Here is a 25,903-nt window from a genome sequence, read left to right as displayed (position 1 = left end):
CCCTCGAGTCTACTGATATCAATTACATCAACACTCATTGAGAAAGGTAAAAATATTATTTGTACCTTAATCAACTCGACTTGATACAATTAATATCAGTAGACACTTGGGCGAGATTCTCTATGCATCTAAAACAAAAGCAATGTCCGATGCAAGTTCCCCATTTTAACTTGTAACATGCTTCCATATGACTTCCGTCATACCGCTGTAATGCTGAGTGAGGCATGAACAAAACATATGCTCATAATACAAAAAAGAATGGAACAATCGACTCTGTTTTAGCATAGATTTCTTATGGATATGGAATATGGTTTTGTCTCTTGTGGTTACATGTGAACCTCTGTCAGGTACTTATGGTTTGTGAGCCATGTCGCCTCTGTGGTTAAAGATGGGTCCACTTCAGCCATTGCACAAAGAGGAAAGACTAACCTGTTTCGGCACTTATTGTTCTCATGGCCCGTGAAGGTCCGGGGTAGAACAGTCCTTCAGCAAACAGTGCTTGCTATAAAAGGCGACTAAGCTTGTTGTAAGAGGCGACTAACGGGACTGGGTGGTCAGGCTCGCTGACTTGGTTCACACGTAATCGGTTCCCCATTGCTGTTGATCACTGACTGGGCTGTCTTGTTCAGACTCGATTATTTACAGACCGACAAAATATAGCTAGAATATTGCTGAGTGTGGCGTAAAAATAAACTCACACACTCACTATTTTTCTCAAACTAAGAGCAAAATATTATGAATTAATTTTGATGAAGTTACCAATTTTCAAGCATATATATATATATATTCACGACGACGGCGCAGTGATAAGCCTGACTAAGGAGGAGGTTTAACTTCAACAGTGTGCATTACTACATTAACAAGTCAGGTGCTTACAAGTGGACCAAATAGACATCCAGACAGGGTATTTTTTCAGACATCAAACTTACAAACTTACGTTACTCTGTTGATTAAAATGAACAAAATCTTGATGAACAATTCATCAGGTATTTCAAACAAAAAGAACACACTCCAGAAATCTACCACATCCCGACCCCTCGCAGCCCGTGGGGACAAGGATCACTGATGCAAATGAGATGACAAGCCGTCCTCAGTAGAGGAAGAGTAGAACCAGGATTAAGAGGTCCCCCAAAAACTGCCGCTTCTCAAGAGAGTTTTGGTGTACTACATGATATAGATGTGCATGATCCACGAATAACCATAGGTCACACGACCAATGAAGTAGTCATCTCTCATGACAGTGGAGAACACGCCAGGAAATATCAGAATATGAAAGAGGTTTCAGGACACATGTTTCCAAGACGCCTGGGTCCTGGTTCTTCATCATCTCTCATTAAAATCTATGACGTTCTAAAGCAATCACAGCTGATCCTCTTGGCCAGGGGACGCTTCAATGAGCCAGGGACTAACTATCGTAAACCTTGGAAACATATGACATCACCCCTACCAACAAACCCAGAGTCTGGAGCATCAACTGGTAAGGTGATGGCCTAGGTTTTCTGCAATCGACTACCAGGATTGGGTGGTCCGGCTCACTGACTTGGTCGACACATCAGTTTAAACAAGTTGTGCAGGCAGCTGCAGAATATTAAGGCTAAACACCTTGATGAAGTCAACAAAGGTGTCATTACCAGGTTTGGTATGATGACTGACTTTAAAAAAGACCATTGAATGTGCCACTGATGCCGTAGATAGTTATTTCTACTTTAAGAAAGGACTGTCTGGGAAGCATTACCAGATTATATCTATTTCTGTGCAAGACCTTTTAAGCCATCAAGAAGAACTCCATGGATACCATCCACCGTGGTACAGCACAGAACCAAAGCCACCCCTTGAATCATAATATATATCCTGCATTTATTATATATGTGTAACCATAGATGTTTACACCCAGTTTGCAGAACAAAACACCAAATGCAGCCATCCAGTCTGCTGACTGTCACAAACAAGACATGTTATGAGAGGTTAGTGAAAGGAGCATTATCACATCACTTCCAAACAGAAACGTAAGTGACAGTTGTATCCTGGGATAGAATAGAGAATAGATGTACTCCACAGGACAAGTGACGTCAGGTTAACATAATTTCAATTTGGTTCTGGCTTCACGATAGGTGTATATTCCGATAGGACAAATGACACTAGATGTTAACTTTATGCCCAGGTGGTGTCTGAAACATTTTGACAGGCTATAGAAATGTCATGAATCTCAAACAGGATGTACAAAAGAGTGAGTGACTGAATGAGTATGCCACTATGCAATATTCCAGCAGCATCGATAGTGGGGAACACCAGAATTGAGCGAGTTCGGTTTTACGCTGCTTTTAGCAATAATTCAGCAATATCAAGTGGTGGCACACCAGAAATGGGCTTCACACGTTCTACCCAGGTCTTCAGTGTGACAAGCAGATGCTTTAGATGCTTGGCTACCCCACAGCCCCTGATGCACAAAATATTTTTTTTTCAAGTGATGTAATAAATCAGAAAAATAAGCTTTAGTTTGTAATTCTTCCTCTAAAAAGACAGTTTAAGAAAGAAAGGGCAATGCATTTTAAGACTATACCATTTTGTGAAAATACTGAAAATCATTCATGACAACACTCAACTCAAAACTCAGTTTCATCATGAAACAATTCAGACATTTAATCCAGCTGTGTATACAAGCGCCCAATTGAAATGAATGTGGTTCTGGTTTCTTTCGGACACATTTCAGGTACTGAAAGTTAAGACGGCATCTTTAAGCTCTTTCTACTCCCTTAGACCAACCTGAAAAGCATGGAAACACACTGTCTCATTATAGAATCTGTAGGTGTGGCCGAAGTGTCACAATGGATTCTACAAGCTCCATCTTGTATAGTTCTTAAGCAGCATCAATCATGGTGGCAGTCCTCAGCTCTACTCCAGCATCACACACTCTGTCAGCAACACCTGTGCACAACATCAATTCACAGAAGACAGAGACACAATCAGATTCAGGTAGTTTATTGTCTACGCCAGGTGCTTGGAGGACATATCTGGCAGAACCAGGAACAAACATGCCACATGAAACAAGTCCATCCTGCTCAGGCCACCTCACTCTGTACTGAGTGAGTTTGACTTAACATTGGTTATTTCAGTCATATCAGGGTGTGCCAGCTTAATGTCACATCAGTGATTCAGATCTTTGATCTTCAAGAACCCATGAGCACAGTAGGGCAATGACCAGTTTAGAAATCAAAATCAGAGAAAAACATGACTCCAGCTTATTATCACAGGTTTGGGATTCTGAGAGGCTGTCCACAAAGTGCACTGCTGAGTTAAAAATGACTCAGACATCTCAGCCACCTCACCTGTATTAGATGGTGTTACATGACGACTTACTTTTGGTTCTATATTTTTGTGTGAACTATTCCATGGATGGGAACTCAATCATGATGTCATATCATTATGACGTCACAATGATCATTCTGATCTTGCCGCTGACAAAGAGAGGTGCACTAAGATGCTACTGAATATACCAAAGTTATCAAAGGACTTTAGTACGTAAGCACAGGGGTCAATGTTTGACTGAAAACGTGAAACACTGAGACAACTCATGCCATGATGCTGCAATGGTATCATTTCATTATAATTCTATCCTGTGATGGCTACAGTCTGTATCCACTGTTATCCACTGGTTTTGCCTCTTGATCCACTGGATGCAGGGATACATTTCAACACAAGCATCAGTTTTCCAAACAAAGCAACACGTGAGATATTTCGCCCTTACTGTCACAATATCCATCATATCACCCACCATGCCCAACTGTGTCACACGACAGACTATATAATCATACTGCACTTACACAATACCTTACCCATTGCCCCTCACCTGTGGGAGAATTAACTACTTCCAAACCTCAACCAAAGTCATTAATAGAAGCCTATGAATGATTTGTCTCTCAGACCCTGGAAAATACATTAAAAAATAAACCCAAATTAAGTATAGAATGATTTGACAATTCTACACTGCCTGAGCTCTGAAATCTGGCTTCTTGGCTCCATCTGGATTTTAGTTTTTTAAATATATTTTATATTAACACAGATTTCTTACTTGGACTAAGGAGCTCCTCAGAAACAACCATTTGATAGTCTGGGCTTTTTTATAGATACGAAGTATATGTTTGGCCACTGTTTCAAACTGTCAGTGATTGTTTTTACAATATCATGAAACAATTTTAAGGACATACCAAATGTCCATCAAAAAATGTCATCTGAGCATACAACCTAAGGGTAAATCATAAAACAACCATTCCCAGCCTAAATAAAAGATAGCAGGTCACTTAAGAACATCAAGGTCCCTGACTAAATAGAAACAAATATGAACACATCACACAAACAGATGTTAGGATAACACAATATCATCAATATGTACTAGCTATTTTATGTCACAAGTTAGTGATGTATATTATCAAATTAGTACAAAGCAATTTTCTCTAACTTGTCTCATGAGTATTAGCACAGTAATTACTGGAAATGATGAGCAGGGAGACATATCTCCGTATCACCACATCGATGTGCAGAAACACTGCAATACACACACTGGATCTGCTTTACTGCAGTTGCTGATGTTGTTCCAGAGGAGATCAAAGGGATGATATACTAATGTCATCCACAATTTTGAACTGCCAAAGCAATCAAGTACAATTCTGAACTGGTTTATGATGTTCTGTAGCCAACTATTCCATGTTAGACTGCATCAGTATGATTTCTTATCACTTTTACCAATATCCTGGCTGGGAATCCAATACATATACATATATTCACATGTGGAGGCATGTGTGGAATCAAACCAGAATTTTCTGGGTGATGAGCAATTCCTTTAACCACGTGGCTAACCCCATTCCTTGTTAGATATTCTACTATATGGTCCTCTAGGCTTGCTGTTAACTTTGTAAATGTAAGGACTTCAAACTGCTCAGTGTTAACGTTAGGGGTATGTGTACCTTTAACTTAGATTTTGAATTTCAAATACTTTGGAAACAGAGTCAACCTTTTGAATCCAGACTTCTCTGTTAATAAAATATTTGCCAATAAAGTTTCCAACAATCTAATCATTACACTCCCTTTGAGATGAATGAATGCTTGATAGATACTCAAGTTATGTTTCGGAACCATTAGTAAATACACCTCCCCGAGATGGGAAAGAGAGCTATTTATCATTGTATATCACACGGTTACTATCACATCGTAATTTCATAATCTTCATGCAGTGAATGCAGAGTTTATTCACACCGAACATGTTGACATGTGCAGATTTGGTAGGTGGGATGATATACCAGTTTAAATGAGCAAAGAAATTCTAAAAAAAACACTATCTATTCATAACAGGAAGACGACTGGCTTGGAGATTAAACGTAGATTGAAATGTCAGTTCTGATATGTCAACAACTTGTTACAACCAGGAGGTCTGACACAAATATTAAACAGATAGGATGATGAAGTAGAGCATCATCATCCACCCAGCAATGTAGTGTCTACCACTAGGTGTTATAAGTGTCGTCTGCTTCCAGCTGGGACTGCGTCTGCTCTGAATGTGGTGTTAATACAAACTGTCTCCAGGCTACACTACAATTATCCAAGTGCACTTCACTTAGAGTGTCAAGTCATAATGATTTAAGTGTCTGCTGTTACTAATGAAATAAATGTTTGAGTTAGACAGATGAAATATTTGTTTCCTTTTCATTTTAATATTCTGAGACAAATTGACATGACTATTTGAATACATGGGGAAATGTGATACATGCGTGGGGCTGCCAGGATTTGGGATGCATTTCAGCATATTTTGTAATGTTGAGGAGCTGAATAGTTTCATCTTTCCAAATAAACATGCCTTCAAGAAAATGTCAACGTGTCCCTTTTTCTTACAATGTAAGACATATGTAATTACATAATATATAGCTGTGGCTTGAATTTGCTATTTTTAAAAACAATTCTGATGAAAATGAAATACTTCCTCCCTGAGATGAGTTTAGAGATCCTGAAGTATCCTGGTATGGTATTCTGTTCTTGGTTCTGCAACCTTAATGTAAAACTATCTACAACACAACATGAGCAGAGGGGGCCTTGATTTGCAAGTATGATGCCTTTGATTATCTGTTTCAAAGTTCTGTTATATTTGGACACAGATGACAACATATGACATAACATATATACTCTAGAAAAACGTAATGGATAATTCATATTTTGTTTGTGGGATTTGTCTGTACCAGACCCATTCATTTTAGTGGGAGTTTCTTTTTGAAGTGTCATTACATTTACAATGAAACTCAATGCAACCAGTTTATGGCCAACAGAGTTACGTCTGAAGATATATCCTAATCATGTTTTGGTTTAACACAGACAAATATCAGATTGAAATTATTCACAAGAAGCTAACAATCATGTAATGATTTATGAAATATTCTGATGGACAAACACTGTTTAAACTCTGGCTTAACACATAAATTATACACATATACAACTTCCTCCTGCTGATGTGTCAAATCTTACATTGTTCAACCTAAATTTGCTGTCTGCCTCAGATGGAAGTGTCGTCTGTTACTGTAATAGCCTGTATCTGTTATGGCCGCAAGTGCATGCTGCTGTATTGGCACTGACAATTGTTGAGTGGACAGAAGATGTGACCTGTCTGTGACAGAAGACGACCTGGTCAGGGCAGTTTGCCATTTGTAACTGTCTAGTTCTTGCCCGGATCTTCCTTCAGTGTCACTGTGCGGTTGAATACCATCTGCAAAGAGAATATAATTGTAACTTAGTGATTGGAGCAATTCTTTTGTTTCAGTATAATTATACTCTAATGAGTGAATGAGTGGATGGGTGAATGAATGAATGAAAGAGTGGGTGAGTAGGGAGTGAAAAAGTTAGTGAGTGGGTATGTAGGTGGGCTTTCAAATTCAACAGATGAGTGAATGAAAAGAGTTTACACACATCCACTCACAAAACAGATCCCACCATGATGACACACTTGGAAAGACACCTAATCTCTGAATATACAGAATTCTGATACAAACAAATACATGTAACTCGAATTGAACTGAAAACAAGCCTCAGTGAGCTAAGAAGTTCAGAACCCAAGTATAACTAGACATGCTTTATTCAACACTTTCATAAATGCAACAAGGGTTGGTCGGAAGGGACTATGTGGTCCAGGGGCTGTTAGACTGACAATGCACCGTCCATAAAATGTCTTATGACAAGATATCTCCAGGCTAGCTATTCTCGAAACGTTTGTAGCCCCACAAATTTCTTAAACCCATTCTTAACACATTGGCTATGATCAAAGTTAAGAATTCTTAGAGCTATGAACATTTTGAGAATAACGACCTAGGTAAGTAGTGCCAGCTATTGTGGAACAGCACCTGCCCATCATATAACTCACTTCCCAACTCAACATGGACAAATAACATACTCCTCTTGACCTGGACTGGTCATTTGCTGACAGACAGCTATGGCTGTAAGTATGGGTAACAGACAGGAGTGCCTAAAGTGTGACATCATGACATCACCATAAGAATTATCTTCAAGGATTACACTTATCTGGGTGCTGTTGTACAAAGAGATCTTATTACTGTAACTTTCATTTCTTAACACAGGCTTAATTTCATCTTAGAGCTGAGGTTGTATTGTATAACAGCACCCTGTATTTTACACAAAATGATATGAAATAAATATGATTTTGTATGTTTGAATACTTGTTAAAGGTTTGGGCATCTTTCTTGACAAGATTTGAAAGAGAGGTTGAGAAATAGTTCACTGATAGATAAAAAGAGCAAATTCTGCAATTATCCACAATTCTGATGTTAGCTACTTTTTCTCCATGTTTTTCTCCCATTGCAGAATTGCAGAATTTGTTTAGGATGGTTAATCTCTAAACACAGACATGCCCTTTGGGGCTCAATAAAGTGATAGTGCAACCAAACCAAATACACAAACGGAAAAGCTACATGTTTTTATTTTAGTTACACATATATCTTCACAAATGCTAAAAGCACTCACAGTAATTAAAAAAAACACCACCTTTAATTAGGGTACAACTCAGCTTCTTCAATATACCATGGTAGTCACAAACACTCACTACAACTAATAGACTCAACTTGCCACAAGTCCTAAAAGTCAAGATTTCTCAAGGGAACCCTTATCACAGGCAAAGGTTATAGCCAAGGGAAATTGGCCCCCAATGGCCCCTTATCAAGCCCCTCAGATACATATCAACCTGTTGAATGACTTTCCCTGGACATGAGGTGTTATCATATTCATCAGGGTTGTATTATTCATCTGCCCTGGTATACTGGGATGGTCATTGGTGGGATGACCAACTGATAAGACCCTGTCTCATTCAAGGAGGAAATATTGAGACAAAACAGGCACTATACTATAATTAATTGTGAAGGCTTTTATGAGGAGATCAAAGAAGACTAATACCGATTGGCTGGTATTATCTGATATTTCCCCTTTGGAATTCAGTTCTGTTTTCTCATTTGTTTCGCTAATGCATGGCAGGCAGTGCTTAGTTCAGGGTGGGTAAAAAACTTCCATTGCCCTTCATATTCATTCAAATTCAGTAATTTGTAAGTGTGGCAGGTTGATCTATCACTAGTACTGCATTATGATTGATTTATCCCTTTGATTTTGTTCACTTAAATTAGGAGGTATTTCACAAACTTGAAAACACATTCATCACAATTTTTAAAATTCATCCCACTTATACAACATAGACAATGAAAATCTTTCCAGACATGAAATCAAAACTATTTCTAGATTTCCAAATTGTGAGTTGGGTTTTACACTGCTTTTGGTAACATTCCAGCAAATATCAAGGGACACAAGAAATGGGCTCACACATTATACCCACATGGGCAATCGAACATGGGTCTTTGGCGTAATGAGTGAAAACTTCAATCATTTGGCTACCCAACTGCTCAGGGTCCTATTCCTCAAAACGATCATTGCGCAACAGACTGTCATCAGTCTATGTTGAAGTATGGGGGTTACGATCCACTTCGTCCTACAATTGCTTTGAGAGCAGGGCCTGGGTACTTCAATGAGTAAATAGCTAGTACTCTCAGTAACATCATCAGTAACAATGGAAAAAAAATCACTTCCAATTTTCTGTCCTTTTTCATTAACCATCCTAGGAATCAAACCCAGGTCTTTGGCAATCCTTCCAAAACTTAATCAACCCAGCTACCACACTGTCTGAACTTCAACTAGCACAGCCATCAAAATCTCTAGCAGTGAATTCCTGGCAATAATTCCTCCATCCAAGCAAATCCAGTTCTCTCCTTCATTCTCACAGTTGGAGATTTATGAAGATAATTTAATTCCTCAAACCAGATGAAGATAGGCAGACAAACGTCTCATAAACACAGAAGAAAAACTAGATGATCGAGAACTTACTTCATCCATGCTCACATTCAGACATAATTCAATCAAAAATTCTCTCGCATCCTTTTAACAGATATCAACAATAAAATGTACGCACTAATTCAATATTACAGATTACGATCATAGAAATCTGGTCGGACCAAAATGCAGTTTAGAGCTTATTGCTCATGATCTATCATTAATGAAGACCAAACCTTTCAGAAATTTGCAGAAAATGACAAAATGATTGGCGCCATCACATTTTTTCAACTGGGTACAAATAAAGAAAGCGACATTGATAAAAGAGGGGTCTCTAACACTGCCCCTTGCTTGTGATATTAGCAACAGGGACAGAAACAGAGGTTTTCCATTATGCGATTCCTGCTAACTGTGATGCTTCCGCGTCTGGTTAATATCAAACAAGGAAATAAACATGTCTTTTTGCTATAATAAATGGGAAACACAATTACATTGGATTTTTCTGCTTCGCCTTAAAAAGATTAGGTGTACACCCGTAGTATGAGCTTGTGGCAAAAATGGCTCATTTTGGAAAATGCACATTTTTTTCTTCATTTCAATTTCATTTTGGAAAAAAATCAATACAGAAACTGAATTAAATCTCATGTTCATGGGGACTCCACCAATGACACCTTATCATCATCCCGCCATATGAAAGTCATATAACATAAAATTTCAATTTTTCAAATTCAATTAAAACTATATTAGTTCATACCATTAATTTTTAACCAATCACAACTAAATTTTTCCCCGCTTGAAAAAGAAAAATTTGATTTTCAACTCAGGAAAAAAATAGATCATTTATAAAAATTATATGATGTAATGTCAAATCTAACACAATGCCAAAAAATGGTGCGAGGAGAAAAAACAGAAAATCTACTGGGGATAAAAAGAATGAAGTTTGAGCAATTCTAGACAAGGGGCCCCAAGTACAAGAACTCCCTCAAGGCATGTCATTTCCCAAAACTACATATTCCTAGCCTTGATATGTCAGAACATACATTCATATAGTCCCCAGTCTGTTTCGATCTGTTTTCACAAGCTGCAGTTTAAAAGCTTCCCCTCCTGGGACTACAACACAGGCTAGAAAGAGAAATTCTTAAGTCTCCTCAGTGTGCTGTTTTAACCCTAAACTGCCAAGCCCTTGATTAGCTCAATGTGTTATTTATTGAAAACGTGTTGTGATATAGGCCTAGTCGGCCCAGATTGTATGATAAATATTCATTATTCCTTCAGTATTGTGCACAGTGATTTCCGAGCCCAAATTAAATTCACAAGGGGAAAAGCTAAGACAGCGGGTCTGACGCCTGTATTGGGTTCATTTCGTTAGTTTGCCATTTTCACCCAGTACACATCCAGAATTAATTGTCTAATCAATGTTAACGTCAGCTATCATATTTGCATGAATGCAGCAGTATTGTAATGTTTCGAACTGTGTTGTTCTAGTGTTCAAGCGTCCCTGTAATCAAATGGAATAATTAACACCAGGGGCAGTATTTGTTGACATTTTGTTGTTGTTTGAGTGGGCCGACTGATGTATACGTCAGCCATCTTGTCTGGTGTTGTTAAATCAATCAACATTAGGGCATTATATCGGAATCAAAGTGTTGTTGCAGTCAGTCATTAGGCCACAATAAAATGATTATTAGACTTTCATTGAAATTTTTAAAAGTGGCTTTTCCAATAAACTGCAAGGCTTCCATACCTTAGCCAAACTCACTACCTGAATTTTCACTGTCCCTTTCCCAAACCAGATGAGGAAAATTATGTCTCTATCCTACTTTTTTAACTCAAAATCTTGGTCGAACAAACAGTTCTTTGTGTCAACCATTATCTTCAATAAAGCATTACACTGTCGACTTTATGAATAAAAGTCTAAGTAAACTTAGTCTCAGTGTTATTCGTTACATTCCACCACAAACCCTAGTAGGAGGTTGTGTCAGGTAACCTTTGAGCGACCTATGACCATCCAATCAAATGGGAGACGGTTAAATAGATTTAACCAATCAGACAACTTACAAAATAGTCAGGTCACTGACACAGATCTCTCCACAAACAAAAATCCTCATATTTCATATAACACAGTTATCTGACTTGCAGTATATACACTATGGGGTTTACATGGTTACCATTAGCTAATATTTCCACAAGATGACATCCTTGAATATTGCCAAAAACACTATTTTGAGCGACTGTTTACTCACCGTTGTCATGGTTGTAAAGTGAGCCATGTGCATCACCCAGAAGCGATCGTATGCTTAACAGCATTAGGAATCATTCGGGTATGAACCTTTTCGAGATAAAATGTTCAAAAGGATTGTGCGAATGTCCACTTTCGTGATTTGTTAAGCTGTGTTGTGAGTGGTCCATCTCAAAGGTTACCTCCCATAAGGATTTGTTAAGACTCAGTGAAGTGAAGTGTTACGAAAGTAGTAGTGAAGTAGTGAAGTGTTACGAAAAGCACTGAGGCTAAGTTTACTTAGACTGTATGAATAACAACTTCCAGTTTTTCACATAGAGCAAAATTCTGGTGTAGATTCTTACATTCCAATTTCTTATGACAAACATGGATTACTAAGAGATCAATTCTAACCCAGATCTTCACAGGCCTGTTATCAAGAATCTACACCAAAATATCTCTCTATATAACAAAAAAAATGATATTTAGTCATATGCTTTATAACTGATTCACCAACTTCAAGAATGCTGACAAGACAACCTTTATCTTTGACAATTTAAGTACACATGTACCTAAATCAGTCTGTCTCCGAAAATATATGATAAAAGACAATACATGCATCTGGTCTCACATTTTACATCTAACTTGATGAAAATCAAAGAGCTAATTTCTAGGGGCCTTACAAAAAGCACAGCCAAATGTCACTACTTTGCGTGAATTGTATGTACAACAGACACACATCCAAGGCATACAATCACCTGAATGTGAACCTAACATACTGCACATATCAACGAGTCTCTCATCGTTCATTAGGTGTGTGATTAGGACTAAGTCCAGGCTTAATCCATACAGACTGTCATGATCAGGCTTCAATACTGTCAAGTACTTTGTAATACACATGTGAAAAGCAAAATTATCTCTGCTAAAACAAGGAGTATAACTTTATGTGTGTAACAGCAATAATAGTCATTTTCATGGTGTTCTAAGCCAGACTCTTAGTTTTGTTATGCCACAAATAACCTATTTTAAATATTGCAAAATATATAAAAAAGGGAGAAAAGAATGGGGGAAAAAAGTTAAGTGTTTGTTTGAAAACATTATTGGCTTTTTTTCAATTTTACAAAAAACATTTGCCAATTAACAATTTGAGTTTTTTACCATCTGCCTAAGGATTATTCAATAAAAAAAATCAGCCCTACAACGCAACTAAATTTGCTGGCCATACTAATATGTTTAAATAATACAATCATTCCAAACAGCATGACAAATTCAAAGAATAAAAAGTCTTCAAGTCTTAAATTTTTCCCTAAAGAGAATTCCAAACTTTTTATGACACTCAGAAGTTCAAAGGTCACTTCCTAAAGGTCGCCCACTTGAAACCCAAATTGCTATCCACAAGATGAACAGAGCCATATTTTTATTGTGTAATTGAACAAGGCAAAATAATTGAAGTTATCCTTCCTCCTTGATATAAATCTGCTACTTTTCACACAGCTGCAATCAAAGTCAAAGGATTCAATCTCCAAGGATAGCAAGGGACTGATTCAATTGCAAGAGATATATTTTAGTGCCGAACAAATTAAAAACATCCCGATAATGCTTCTGTCTCCTAAACCAACTCTGAGAAGGCAAAATGGGCCGTGCGGACTATGATAATAGTTTTTTCTGGTACAGATCAAAAACATTTCTCTGACTAACAATTTTTTCAATCAAACCACCATGGGCAAAACCAAATTTTTCAATCAGGCCTCGACCTTTTCAATGGAGGTTACCAGAAAGTCCTCAAAATGAATCTGCGACAGACTGGTGCATGCCTGATGCTATCGCCAAATACCCCTCCTTAAATCACCCTCAGCTGTCAGTGCTAGGCAAATTTTAACCCCTGCACAAATAGGATCTAGTTTTATTGTTGCCCTCCATAAGTAATTGGTGGTTTGGCGATATTGTGTTGTCTTTGGAAATGTCATAAATATTCTGCAAATACCCACAATGCCTGTTGGTTGTAGTACCATGATTGGCACCGGCAGATGATGGAGGAAGAGAAGTCCAAACTGTGGAACCTGATACCTGATAGTCTGGCTCAAATATTTGGTTGTTTTGAAGTCACAATCACATGTAATGCTAAGAATGTAAAGAATTTATATGTGTTTAAAGAATGAGAGAGTTTGGTTTTACGGAGGCTTCAAGCAATATTCCAGCATACGTCACACCATGTATACCAGAAATGTGTTTCACAATTTGTTCGAGCTAAGATTACAATGAGCTGGCTGGCTGGCTGGCTGGATGATGCATGGATGGCTGGCTGCAGAGAGCAACATACACACAATGGAAAAAGAGGGAGGACAGTGAGTGAGTTTATTTTTACGGCACACTTAGCAGTATTCCAGCTATATGGCGGCGGTCTGTAAATAATAACATGAGCATCGATCTGAGCAATTGGGAACGATGACATGTGTCAACCAAGTCAGCAAGCCTGACCACTCGATCCCATTAGTCACCTCTTACGACAAGCATAGTCGCCTTTTACGGCAAGCATGGGTTGCTGAAGGCCTGTTCTACCCCGGGTCGAGACAGAGAGAGAGAAAGAAAGGGATAGAGATCGGGAGAAAAAGAGAGAGAGAAGGAGAGAGAGAGAGAGGAGGGAGACACAGCTTGCAATAGATAGTGAGAGTCCATTTCCATCCGAAGTAGGAATAGAAAATAAGTAACAGAATAATAGCTAATCTACACAGTTTGCAACAAAGACTTGCTATCAGTCACTTCCCACCGTGCTATCAAGTCTTACAACAAGCATGAGACAAAGGAGCTGTATTCTGGAGTCCCTGCAAGCTTGTGTATGGGAGACCACTCTACCTGGTGTCATATGACCACCACAGCCCAACCACACTGCTCTGTCTAAATGTGTGTGGTTTATTACCATTACCACACCTCCATTATCTAATTGTACAACACTGGGTACAGCCTATTTTCTTGAACCAGAGAACAAGTGCGAGTCACTGAAGTTGGGTTATCATAGCTGCTTGGTTAAGTGGCCTGATACGTTAACAAACCTCTGCCTTTAATGCCATATAAAATCCAGCAAACTTCCTCGCATGTTGAAGTTTCAGGCCAAAAGTCATTGTCATATTTGGTTCGCTGAACTTGGAACGAACACTGGCATTTATCATAAAACGATGCTCCCAATGAACAATGCAATTAAGAGCTCGATTCAATCTAATATTTAGTCCCAGGAAGTTGATATTACAGTATACTAGTATATCTGCAGTTCCTTCAGTGACATTTAGAAGCTGTTATGACCAGGAATATGTTTAAATGGATAGACTTCTTTATTACAGTGGATGTGATGTCTTGTTGCAGATGCTAGCACCGTTCTCAACATTTGCATGGTAATGGCGTTAGCATCTACACCAAAAACGTTGATAATCATTCATGACAATGCCGTTAATATCTACACCAAAACGTTGCAACCATTCAAATAAAGAAGCGGTTTACCTATAAAAAAATTGTTCCTGTATATATCTACAACATAACAAGGCACTATTTCCTAGAGCTGACTAGACTTACTAAAGCATACAAAACAAGAACTGCATTTATTATTTACTTTACTTTCCATTGTAATGCTGGGTGAAGAGGTTTTCATGAGATACAGTGATACTTCATTCCATCTCACAGCCCCCTGAACCGTATAATTCTCTTCTCCGCCCAGCACTTATGTAAAGACTTTTTTGAGATCTTTCATCTCACTTGGGCGTTTTTTTAGAAAAAATGTTGTCACTTGTTTCTATCAAGTCATCACTTGTTTCTATCAAGTCATAAACGTTCCGAGACTAGGTCGTCTAGGTCATGTATGGACAGGGGTTTGCTAACAAAATTTATCAAAAATGTACAGCTGTCGCCAACCACGTGCAACAGCTTTACTTGGCAAAACCGTCCAAAAAAGTCATAATTAATGCCAGTTACTGGTCATCCAAGAGGTGAAACTGTCTGGCACAGTAACACCAGACCTTGTGATGTTTAATGAATACATTCTGGCACCATACAGACCTATAAACACACAGTGACATCCAGATCACCATCACTGGAAACACTTGGCTTGAAACAGGGGTCAAAGTAATGCATTCTGTACTTTTGTTAAAAAACATTGGAGACTAACATCACTATATATATTCTTAAACCACTCACTATACATTATGTGAAAAGCGAAGTTTCCAATTTTCCCATCATCCCATTGACAGCCATCTTGAATTGTCAGTAAGGTGATTGCTAGTTGTTAACCAGCAATAACATGTCAATAATCTTGATCAGACAAGCCAGTGATTGATATCACAAGCATCCATCTAAGAAACTGGGATAAAATTAAGGACGAACCAATTACACTTCCATCTGACTACTATGAAGTAGATGACAACTGATGGCAAAATTCTTTTCCAAGGGCTACGTAATTATACACTATGTGCTCATGATGAACAAAGTAAACATTTCTCCCACTGAATGGTAGAAAGCCTATTTTACCATATGTCTGTAGTTAATCTGTTGTGTCAAAAGTCAAATGAAAAGCATGTTTGTTCTTTAACTTCAACTGAGTATAATATATAGCCAAAAAACCACTGAAAATTCCATAAGCTCTCCACATATCTTCGAAACCAGGACTATTTACTGAAGCAAGTGGACCTGTGCCAGGTTCTATTCTCATCTGCATGGAACACCCAAGATTCCATGGTAATTCCACAAAGGTTTATTTTCTCTACTGACAAAAAGACAACTGTCACTTCCGTTAAGAGCGTGTATTGGCAGGTCAGTTGTCTCCCCTTCATTACATCTCCTCAATGCAGCAGGTAGATAAACTTCCATCAGACTGTGACCAGAGATGGTTCTCATTTCTGCAAGTCTCCATACAACATGTTTCTCCCACTAATGTCAGTCAAGATCGGCTTGATCAGGAATACGTGGGATTGTCATAACTGGAAGCATCTTATCTTTGCATCATTTGTTTCCATGTGTGGAGGCAGCATCATTTTGCATTTTCAGCAGTTTTCATATTATCTGGTACATTTAAGTTGTCCTGTTCACTGTACCGTATGACTGCAAGTAACGATGAATTTTCAACTGACAAAGCAAAAGAGATAGTTCATGTTTTGTTTCTGAACCAACTATCAATGGTAAGTACATACAAAGTGAGTAAAGAATGTTGTTCACCAGCACTCTCACCAGTAGTTTAGACTAACATCTTTTCTCTCGAATGAACATATTCTACAGAAAATAAAACATCTCCTGATTTTTTTAACAGCACATAATAAAATGGAGCTGAGTGAATCTATTTTGGGGGAATCTGCTGAAATCTAGCCTTGGAACATATCATAGTGAGTGAGTGAATATGGTTTTATGCTGCTTCCAGTAATATTCCTGTAATATCACAGCGAGGGACACCAAAAAGGGGCATCACACACAGTACACATAAGGAGAATCGAACCCAGGTCTTCCATGGGACAAGTGGACATTTTGACCACTATGCTACCCTATTGCACCCACGATGTGTTATAGACTCACAGAGGCTGTTCTGGATATGTTTGTTTCAGGGTCTATATGACAGACTTAACAATATTACCAAACATGTGATGCAGGATTCATGCCATCGAATACACTGACATGCACTAAGCTGATGGACCAAACCTGATCAACGAATCCAGTCAGTCAAGTATTACACAAAGCATATAGATCCAGATCCTCAACCTGATCTACATGTAGCGGTGTGTGCACACAGTTACACCTGTATTGGTTACAGTGCAAGGTGACCACAGACACAAGACTTCATCCCCAAACCTTCGTAGATCAGTGATCCAAATGTCCTTGACCTTTGAAAAACCATAAATGTATGAATCTGTACACGAGTGAAGATCCAGTGATTTTGGTTCGGACTGCAATACAAAGCATCTGAATGAATCTCAAGCTCTGACTTGGTGTATTGCATGTCATCTTGAACCAATTCTGTGGATCACTGCTTAGTCATTAGTCTGTCTGGTCCACACTTGATAATAATCAAACCACTTTCATACAGCTGGAATAGTGCTGAGTGAGGCACACACTACCAACTAACAGACACACACACTGTTAAAACTTGAAAACTAGGAGTGTCCCTTTGTGATACTTCAGCTCCCCAACCACCCTACCCCACTATGAGCTGATGTCACAAATTTTAGGCGGAGGGGTCAAGGGGTTCATACACACACATCTACCCCCTTTTGACCTGAGAGTTTATTGAATGACCATTCAAATTCTTGTGAAACAAGGTGAGAAAATGAAGCGTGCACCCCCTCCTTCTCAAGAAGCTATATCTGCTCCTGTAAGTATATCTTATCAAGGAATGGCCATTGACCCAGTTGTGTGAGGTGCCAGAATGTTACATGAAGACTTGCAGTGCACCCCTAGGTTTGATAGAAACCCACAGATAGCAGGTTCTATCTCTGATGCTTCCAAGTGTGTCAGCACCTCTCACTGCTCCTGGGTTTCATCAAATGGATAAATATGTGAGACCTGTATTTGTTTAAGTATTCTTCCATCATCTGCTGACATGACCTTCACCTTCATCTGCTGGCATGACCTTCATCATCATCTGCTGACATGACCTTCACCTTCATCTGCTGACATGACCTTCACCTTCATCTGCTGGCATGACCTTCACCTTGCTCTACTGACACTGACACAACCTGACACAACCTGACACAACCTTATACAGCTTAGTGAGTGAGGAAGGCCTACAGCCACTTTTAGTAATACTCCAGCAATATCAAAAATGGGCTTCACATTGTACCTATGGTGGAAACCAACCATGTTTTTTTGGCAAGACGAGCAAATGTTTTAAGCACTATGGTACCCCATCAACAATCTTCTACTGCTTGAATACTGTTCAAAGCAGCGGTAAACATTTATGGGAGCCAGTCCTTACCTGAAATCTCTATAGGGCATTCATTATTTGCAACACTGAAATCCATTTCTGACATAACCATAAAAAATAATATCCCCATACTTTTTCCTCAGTTTTTGTCGTGATATGATATCCTTATTTATTGTGGCTAGGGTTGTTCTAAATCTCCCAGAAATAGATATCAAATGCCCATTTTCATGGATAATCAACAACATTTAAAATGTAAACTTTGCCGAGAAAGTGTAATGTTATTTTGATATTTACAGTCATTTTATATTTTTAGGAAGCAAACAATGAAGAACCAAATAGACTATGTTTATACAATATTTCTATATCTCAGATTTTGACAAGAGTCGAAACATTATCTTGAACTAAACTCTCAAAAACCATGATTAATGTTCTTGTTTTCATTTGTGCAGCTCAAGAGTTATGCTTGCTTTGAATAACCAGTTGTGTGTACTTACGATGATGAAAATTTTAATGAAAATTGAAACGTTAATTAGAACCACAAACAGAATCCAAAATGTCAAACTCTTTCTAGAGAACATCATACAGTGTAAGAGGTACCGTGTAAGAAGTTGAACAGAAGTGTATTTTGAAATCCTTAATTTTGTTCTTGGAATGGCTATTAATTTCATCTGCTGTGGTGAGTTAGTGTCAAACTGGAGGCAGACACACAGTTTGGGGATGAGGTCCCATGCAGAAATAGTCCTGAGGATTATCAGTCAGCTACAATGTCAAACTTGATGAAATAATTACGAACTTTGTGTAAGCTTAAATAGTGCCTTTCATGCTTTATGGGGTAGGTAAGCATGACTGGCTGCCATTTGCAATGTCTAGAACAAATCAACTGTGATTAGCATGTCAGCCAGCCTGTTGAGGCAGCAGGATAGCCTTGTGGTGAAAGCTTTCATTTGTTATGCAGAATACCTCTACAGGCCCACCATACAAACGGTGAACAAATCATGAAAACTGAACTCTTATACACCAAAAGAGAACAAAAATCACCAAAATAGGAAAATATAAACTTCCAAAACTGCAACAATATCCTACAAAACTGAAACAAACACAAAGTAACGAAAACCCAATCGTTTGAAATGGAAACAAAACTCGCGCATCAGCTACAACAGAGCCCGAGAATGGTCGATGACTGTACTAAACAGCAGTCATAGCAGCCTGAAACAGCATAAATATCGTCAAAGATGGCGGCGAGGGGAGACAAACAGGCTTTTGTCTAAATATTTTTCAAGACAAAAAAACCCCAGTTACCTCATTCTCTCTTTCTCGATCAATCAATCGATCAATTGATTGATGGAATACCTATCATTTCTCACTCCAGTGCTAAAATTGCTTGTGAATCATGAACACGATCCTGTACATAGCTTTTGCAGAAATCTATAAAAATGGTATTTAATGGTCTCATATACTGGCATAGCCAATACAGTCTTTTCCCCTATTACATTTCTCATTACTTATTATCCACAAAATTCTCTTGATGTTGAAATTCTTTTCTGATAGCAAAGCATACCATGTCTCTGAAAAAAACTACCTTCAAAGAGAGAGAATAAAAACCTTTCTCTCAACTTTTTCTAAGCAAAATTATGTTCACTATGAAATTCATTTGTAATAACGAAGAACAACATTCATTTTCAAACATTGTCATCTATAAAAACATTCCCCCTTGACAGGTACACCAAATAAGCATTGTACCTAATTTATGTGCATTGTTTCTTAATTATGAAATACCTGTCTGGTAATAAACAATCCTGTGCACTTTTTCTACAAGTGGAATCTTATAACAAATTCACAAAAGATACAACATCTGACAGAAGAAACATTTCTCAACCATTTAATGTGCTTCCTTTTAACCTTCCAAAGTTTCTCAGATTCCTAAGCCAACCAAACAAGCCTGACTTACATCTTTAAAGTCCAGGTCTGATAAATTGCTGATACGTTATGTAGAAGAAATAGCTAGACAAACACAAAACATTGTCAATTACTGTCGACGTATCTTCTACACACGTATCACAAGAGCTATTTCCAATTTCTCCTCATGAATTTAAGAAATCTGGTTTAAATCAGTCAATGCTGCAGATGTATTTGCTGAGCAAATGCATCAAATAATGTTCATGACATTCATCCCAACGCTAGTTCCAGGGGTAAATTTCGTCTGAATCTCCGACATGCTGTGTTTTAGGCAAGATGAATGCTTGCGCTGATGAGGATAGATCATAATTTTAGATTCAACTTAACCTTTACCATATTTCACAAATGTGTCTGTCCTTTTCGTAGATTTATGGAGGTATATAGCTAAAACCTTCATGTGGAATTCTCTTAAAAAGTGATTCTTTGTGTATGTAAGAAATGCTGTCTAATGCATAAATTTAACATGTATTCTCCGGGAATGGAATATTTTGCGAATCTAAGTCTGCTGAAATTGAAAGGTCATATGAAGATGGAAGTCTGCCTTAATAAGATTTCATGAACTTCATGAGGGAAAGGATTGATTGATTGATTGATTGATTGATTGATTGATTGATTGATTGATTGATTGATTGATTGATTGATTGAGTTAGGTCATTATGGCTTTACACATTTTCCAGTATTATTCCAGCATTATCATGGAGGGGCACACTAGAAATGGACTTCACACATTGTACCTATGTGGGACTACTCTATAGTCATTGATGGCCAGTGAGGGGATATTTATAAAGAGACGAGTAAATCAACTTATCTGTTTACACCTAAACTTCACCCATCTAATAGTCATGGTCTCATCCCTTTTGTTATCAAGTTGGACGAGCTGTTGTGAGTGAATGAGTTAGTGATTGAATATACATTCCCGAAGTGGGGTGGTAGGTGAATGTAAACTCCTTGTGAGTGAGTGAGTGAGTGAGTGAGTGAGTGAGTGAGTGAGTGAGTGAGTGAGTGAGTGAGTGAGTGAGTGAGTGAGTGAGTGAGGAAGCGAGTCAGTTCAGTTTAATGACACACTCCGCAATATTCCATCCATATGGCAGTGGTCTGTAAATTATCGAGTCTGGACCTGACAATCTAGAGATCAACAGCATGAGAATTGATCTAGGCATCTGAAATACAATAACATGTGTCAAACAAGTCAGCAAGTCTGAACCCTTGATCTCATTAGTCGCCTCTTCTGACATGCATAAATTACTGAATATCAGTTCTAACCGTATCTTCACAGGTGAGGGGTAATACACACAAGTTTGATAGCAGAGTAATTCTGTAATACAAGCCTACAATCAATGAAATACTTATGGCATAACCAAGGCTCTGAACAGTCATGTAACATACAATAAGGAATTTCATTGGTTTGATCAGGCCAAATTTGAACAAGGACGGTCATCGCCAGCTGGAGGGACACACCATTATCTACACATGGTAAACATGTGTGTGAAGACTGCATATGAGAAACATGGCAGCACCTGAAGTGAACACATACCTGTCAGCTTCTCCAAGAAACATGACCGAATGAAAATTAAACAATTTTGAAAAAAGAGGTTTTATCACAAACAATTTGAGACTCTCCTTTAGCAAGTAGATATTTCTAATTTCTGGATTTTAAACAGATTGAAAATAGCATTGTCCTTAACACAAATTTCAAATATTTTTTAAATTTACAGTTACAGGAATGGTTCAGTATTTAGATTAACTGTAAATGAAACGTTCAGTATTTCTAAGATTTTATCAGAACGATATCAAAATGTCCAAAAGAGACATAGTGTCTAAAGAATGTCAACTCTAACTTTATTTCTTGATTACATTAGATTATATCAAATCGTATTAAAAACTTGCAAAAAAAATTTTCAATCACAGCTGAGACACAAAACTCCTTAAATCTTTTTAGCCTGATTCCTTGGGCAATGTTTCTGGAAGCTTTGGTCATTTTACATGTTCAAAAACCAGAACATGCCACGGCAATCATACTCTCTAGCCAGATACACTAGTTCGGAAGCAATATGATTAACGTTTCATGTCATATTCATAGGAGAAGTAGCTCTCACAATTAAACAAAAATAATTGGATTTTGGAAACACCTCTGACCAAACCTCATCAGACTTGTGGAAAAATGAAGGGAAATAAAAAGTCTCCCCAGACTTCTTGTCTCACTATTTGGCCAGAAAGTCTCAGAGTTGCTAGTGCTTCGGCAGACATTCTAGGTGGAATCAAGCCCAAATCCAATTCAACATGTCCAATCTTTCAGATCTGTGGTTAAATCTGTCATATGGTGCCACAACTATCTCATAATGCAATGTCAAGATACTGTTGTTGTCGCCATTTGAACCAATGGATGGAAAACAAATTAACTATGTCGAATTATTGTAATCGGTGCAATAGCAGAACGTCCTCATGAATGTAGTGGTTTTATGTAAATCAGAGCACGCCTCTTTGGACATAGGTATCTTCTTGAGATACAAAATTCTTACAAGCACAGTTATTATGCTTCTAAATGTTTGCAAATGTTATACATTTTGTGTCCAAACACAATATATTTGGTACGCCACATACTATGCTGATGAATCTCAAATCCCTGGAAGTAGAAGTGGTGGGGTAGCCTAGTGGTTAAATCGTTTGCTCATCACACAGAAGACCCGGGTTTAATTCCCCACACTGATACAGTGCTCATTTCTAATGTCCCTGCTGTGATATTGCTGGAATATTGCAGTGTAAAACCATACTCTCTCACTCTCTGGAAGCACACATGCGTAAGTGGACAATGACCATTTCTATCATTAAAGTTAACATGTTTCCTCAAAACTATGTTTATGTTGAAAAACAAATTTATCTGGTAATACATTACAAGTTCTCCAAAACTAATATCTCAGTTTCAGAGGTGTTTAAATATTGCACTGCTTAAATATGCCCTGTTCTGAGTAAACTACAAGTCACCTTTGCTACACTGTCACATTTGTCATCATAATATCATAATCTGATATTGACTGGAAGGCCTGGCTCCGAAGCCAGTATTCGGCAACAAGTCTGCAGCAAGTGTCAGTAAAAATTTACAAATGGGATTTAAAAACTTTCTTTTTTGTGTGTAAATACAGTAAAAAAGCTACTTTGATGTTTAGTCAAAATGACTTGCATATCACTCAAACAGTATAAACTATGGTGACTTAATAATGAAGTGTTAAAAAGCTCTGAATGTATGAAAAAGTATATGAACATTAAAAAATTCTCAATTTTCTTCCAAATTTGGAAAAAAAAGGACTCTTAAATACACATCCCAGACAAATCCCCATAAATACAGAAAATTGGCCCCTATGGACACTGATAATATATCTTCCATTTTATTGTTTTAGCTCAGCATTAGTTATTGCTAGATTCAATTGATGCCATAGAAGTTTGAAAGCAACACTTTCTGCAGTGCAAGCAACTCTGAAAGACAATTTACAAAAGAAATATGTGCAAAAACTAGAGTTGGTTGCACAAAAGAACTATCATGAGGCAGGAGCACATGCTTGGAAATCTCTGTATGTATGTTATCCTGATAGAACGGAAACGTTTTAAACTGAAAAGGAGCCTTAGTGAGATGAGAGATTGAACCTTCAGAAATCTAGACTAGCACTAGCAGAGTAGAAAGGGCTAGGCAGATGGAAAAATAATCATTCAAGGACTCTGTGACGGACTAGGTGTGAGTGTATCAGGACTTTGTGACGGACTAGGCGTGAGCATATTTTTTTGCCCACCATCAGACACGGGTTTCAGCTGTCGATTATGTCTGAAGCAGCAGAGATACCTGTAGTTGACATGGCAATAATCCAGTTCTCAGAGAACAGTGACATAACTAGTTCTGGCAAAGTCACTTATTGACGTAAGCTGTCAAAACAAACTGGTTTTACTTAAAAAAGTAACCAACTTTCAGCTGAAATAAAGAATTAAACAATGACAAATTCCAGCAAATATCAAACACATTAGATATGATAAACTTATTCAAAGTCATACCTGACATTTTTTGAATTTGTGAAGTTTTCATTAAAAAAAACAACACAAGAAGATACATGCAAATAAATACAGACCTCAGTTAACAGAAATGTTTGTATTGACCTATTTACACTAAAGTATCAGGATGTATCATCACATGGACTGAAAACAAAAAGAATCCAGTATACATAAAAACCTAAGACTGACAATGACAGATCCATTAAACAATTAAAATTGTAGTGTCTGTCTTCTTTTCGTCCCTTTTAGCCATGATAACTTATACAAATGTAAACATTTCTTTGGCAGTGAGATATTATTTTGTATTGATATTCAGCAAAGAGTATCAACGAAACAAATATTCATAATATCATGATATGTGATGTCATCCCTACAAACAAAACATTCTCCCAAGACACAAGCTTTGATTGCATCTTCATTCCATTGTTGTCAGCTCTTGTTATGGACACTCACGTTTTTCAGAAAAAAATTTTGCTGTCATCTGTGAAAATGTGATGTTTTCGATCAAAACATTAATAAAGCTTACATATGATAATATTTGATGCCCTGGAATACAAGTTTGTTCCCAGCTATGCCTGATTCCTTTCAAGTTGGAAGAAACTCCGTATTTATTAAGTTTGCTGTTCAAAACTCCATTTTTTATCTTTTTTTTCAGAGTTCACAAAATATCACCATCTTTTAATTTTCTTGAAACATGGTCCTATTTATGAAGTGCAAAAAGCATTTATGGGTGATGTAATGATTACGGCCAAAATGGTTCGGGGCATTTTGACATGTAACAAACTATTGTTAAACAGCACTCAGGGCCTTGATGTAGAACATGCATGCAAGACTAGAAGCTTTTTCTCAGAAAAACTGCACATTAATCAAATAAAAAAATTCACCTCTGTTTGGCAAGCTTAAACGTGTCGGATTGCCCAGGACATTGGGCTTTCTATGGGCGCTAAGCGTGTGTTAATCTGCCAAATTCGGACAAAATTTGAGCATGCAGGAGACACTTGTCTGATGGAGGGGACTGTGTTTCTGTCTGATTGACTTTGCCATTCGTCATAAAGCTAATTGGCAGTTGCTCAACATTTTCTTGGGCTATTGTCATGTCGTGGTAACTCACAAAGGTTGTCAGTCAACATGCACATGGACGCTAGAGACAAAAAGAGAGCTCTGATGTCCCCATAATGAAGAGTGTTTGAAAACTTGTGGGAAAATATGTTTGTTGCCACCATGCCACATCTCATATTTCATCCATGGCTACCCTGTAATTCATTTCACCACTTGCAATTATCAAAAACATGCTATCTTTAACACACAAAAACAAACTTTAAAAGAATGTCTTAAAGCACACCTTATCCTGAAAGTCTGAAATAAATGAAATATTAAAGAATCAGTTCTCTCCAATGGTTTGTTTGAAAGATATTTTGTTAAGAAAAAATCTTTCATGATAT

At 37.7% G+C, this 25,903-nt stretch overlaps 1 protein-coding gene across 1 annotated transcript in view; it reads right to left on the bottom strand.

The window, feature by feature from the left end:
* Positions 1-2,963: 2,963 nt before the first annotated feature.
* LOC137297404 (glutamine--tRNA ligase-like) overlaps positions 2,964-25,903 on the bottom strand; it is a 77,956-nt gene continuing 55,016 nt past the window's right edge. The window contains exon 23 of the mRNA XM_067829406.1: positions 2,964-6,745. Within this exon, the coding sequence (XP_067685507.1) occupies positions 6,695-6,745 (51 nt within the window). The 3' untranslated portion in view covers positions 2,964-6,694. The remainder of the gene's footprint in view (positions 6,746-25,903) is intronic.

The sequence above is a fragment of the Haliotis asinina genome, chromosome 9, assembly GCF_037392515.1.
Source record: "Haliotis asinina isolate JCU_RB_2024 chromosome 9, JCU_Hal_asi_v2, whole genome shotgun sequence".
Taxonomy (NCBI): domain Eukaryota; kingdom Metazoa; phylum Mollusca; class Gastropoda; order Lepetellida; family Haliotidae; genus Haliotis; species Haliotis asinina.
This window is presented reverse-complemented; position numbering and strand designations above follow the sequence as displayed.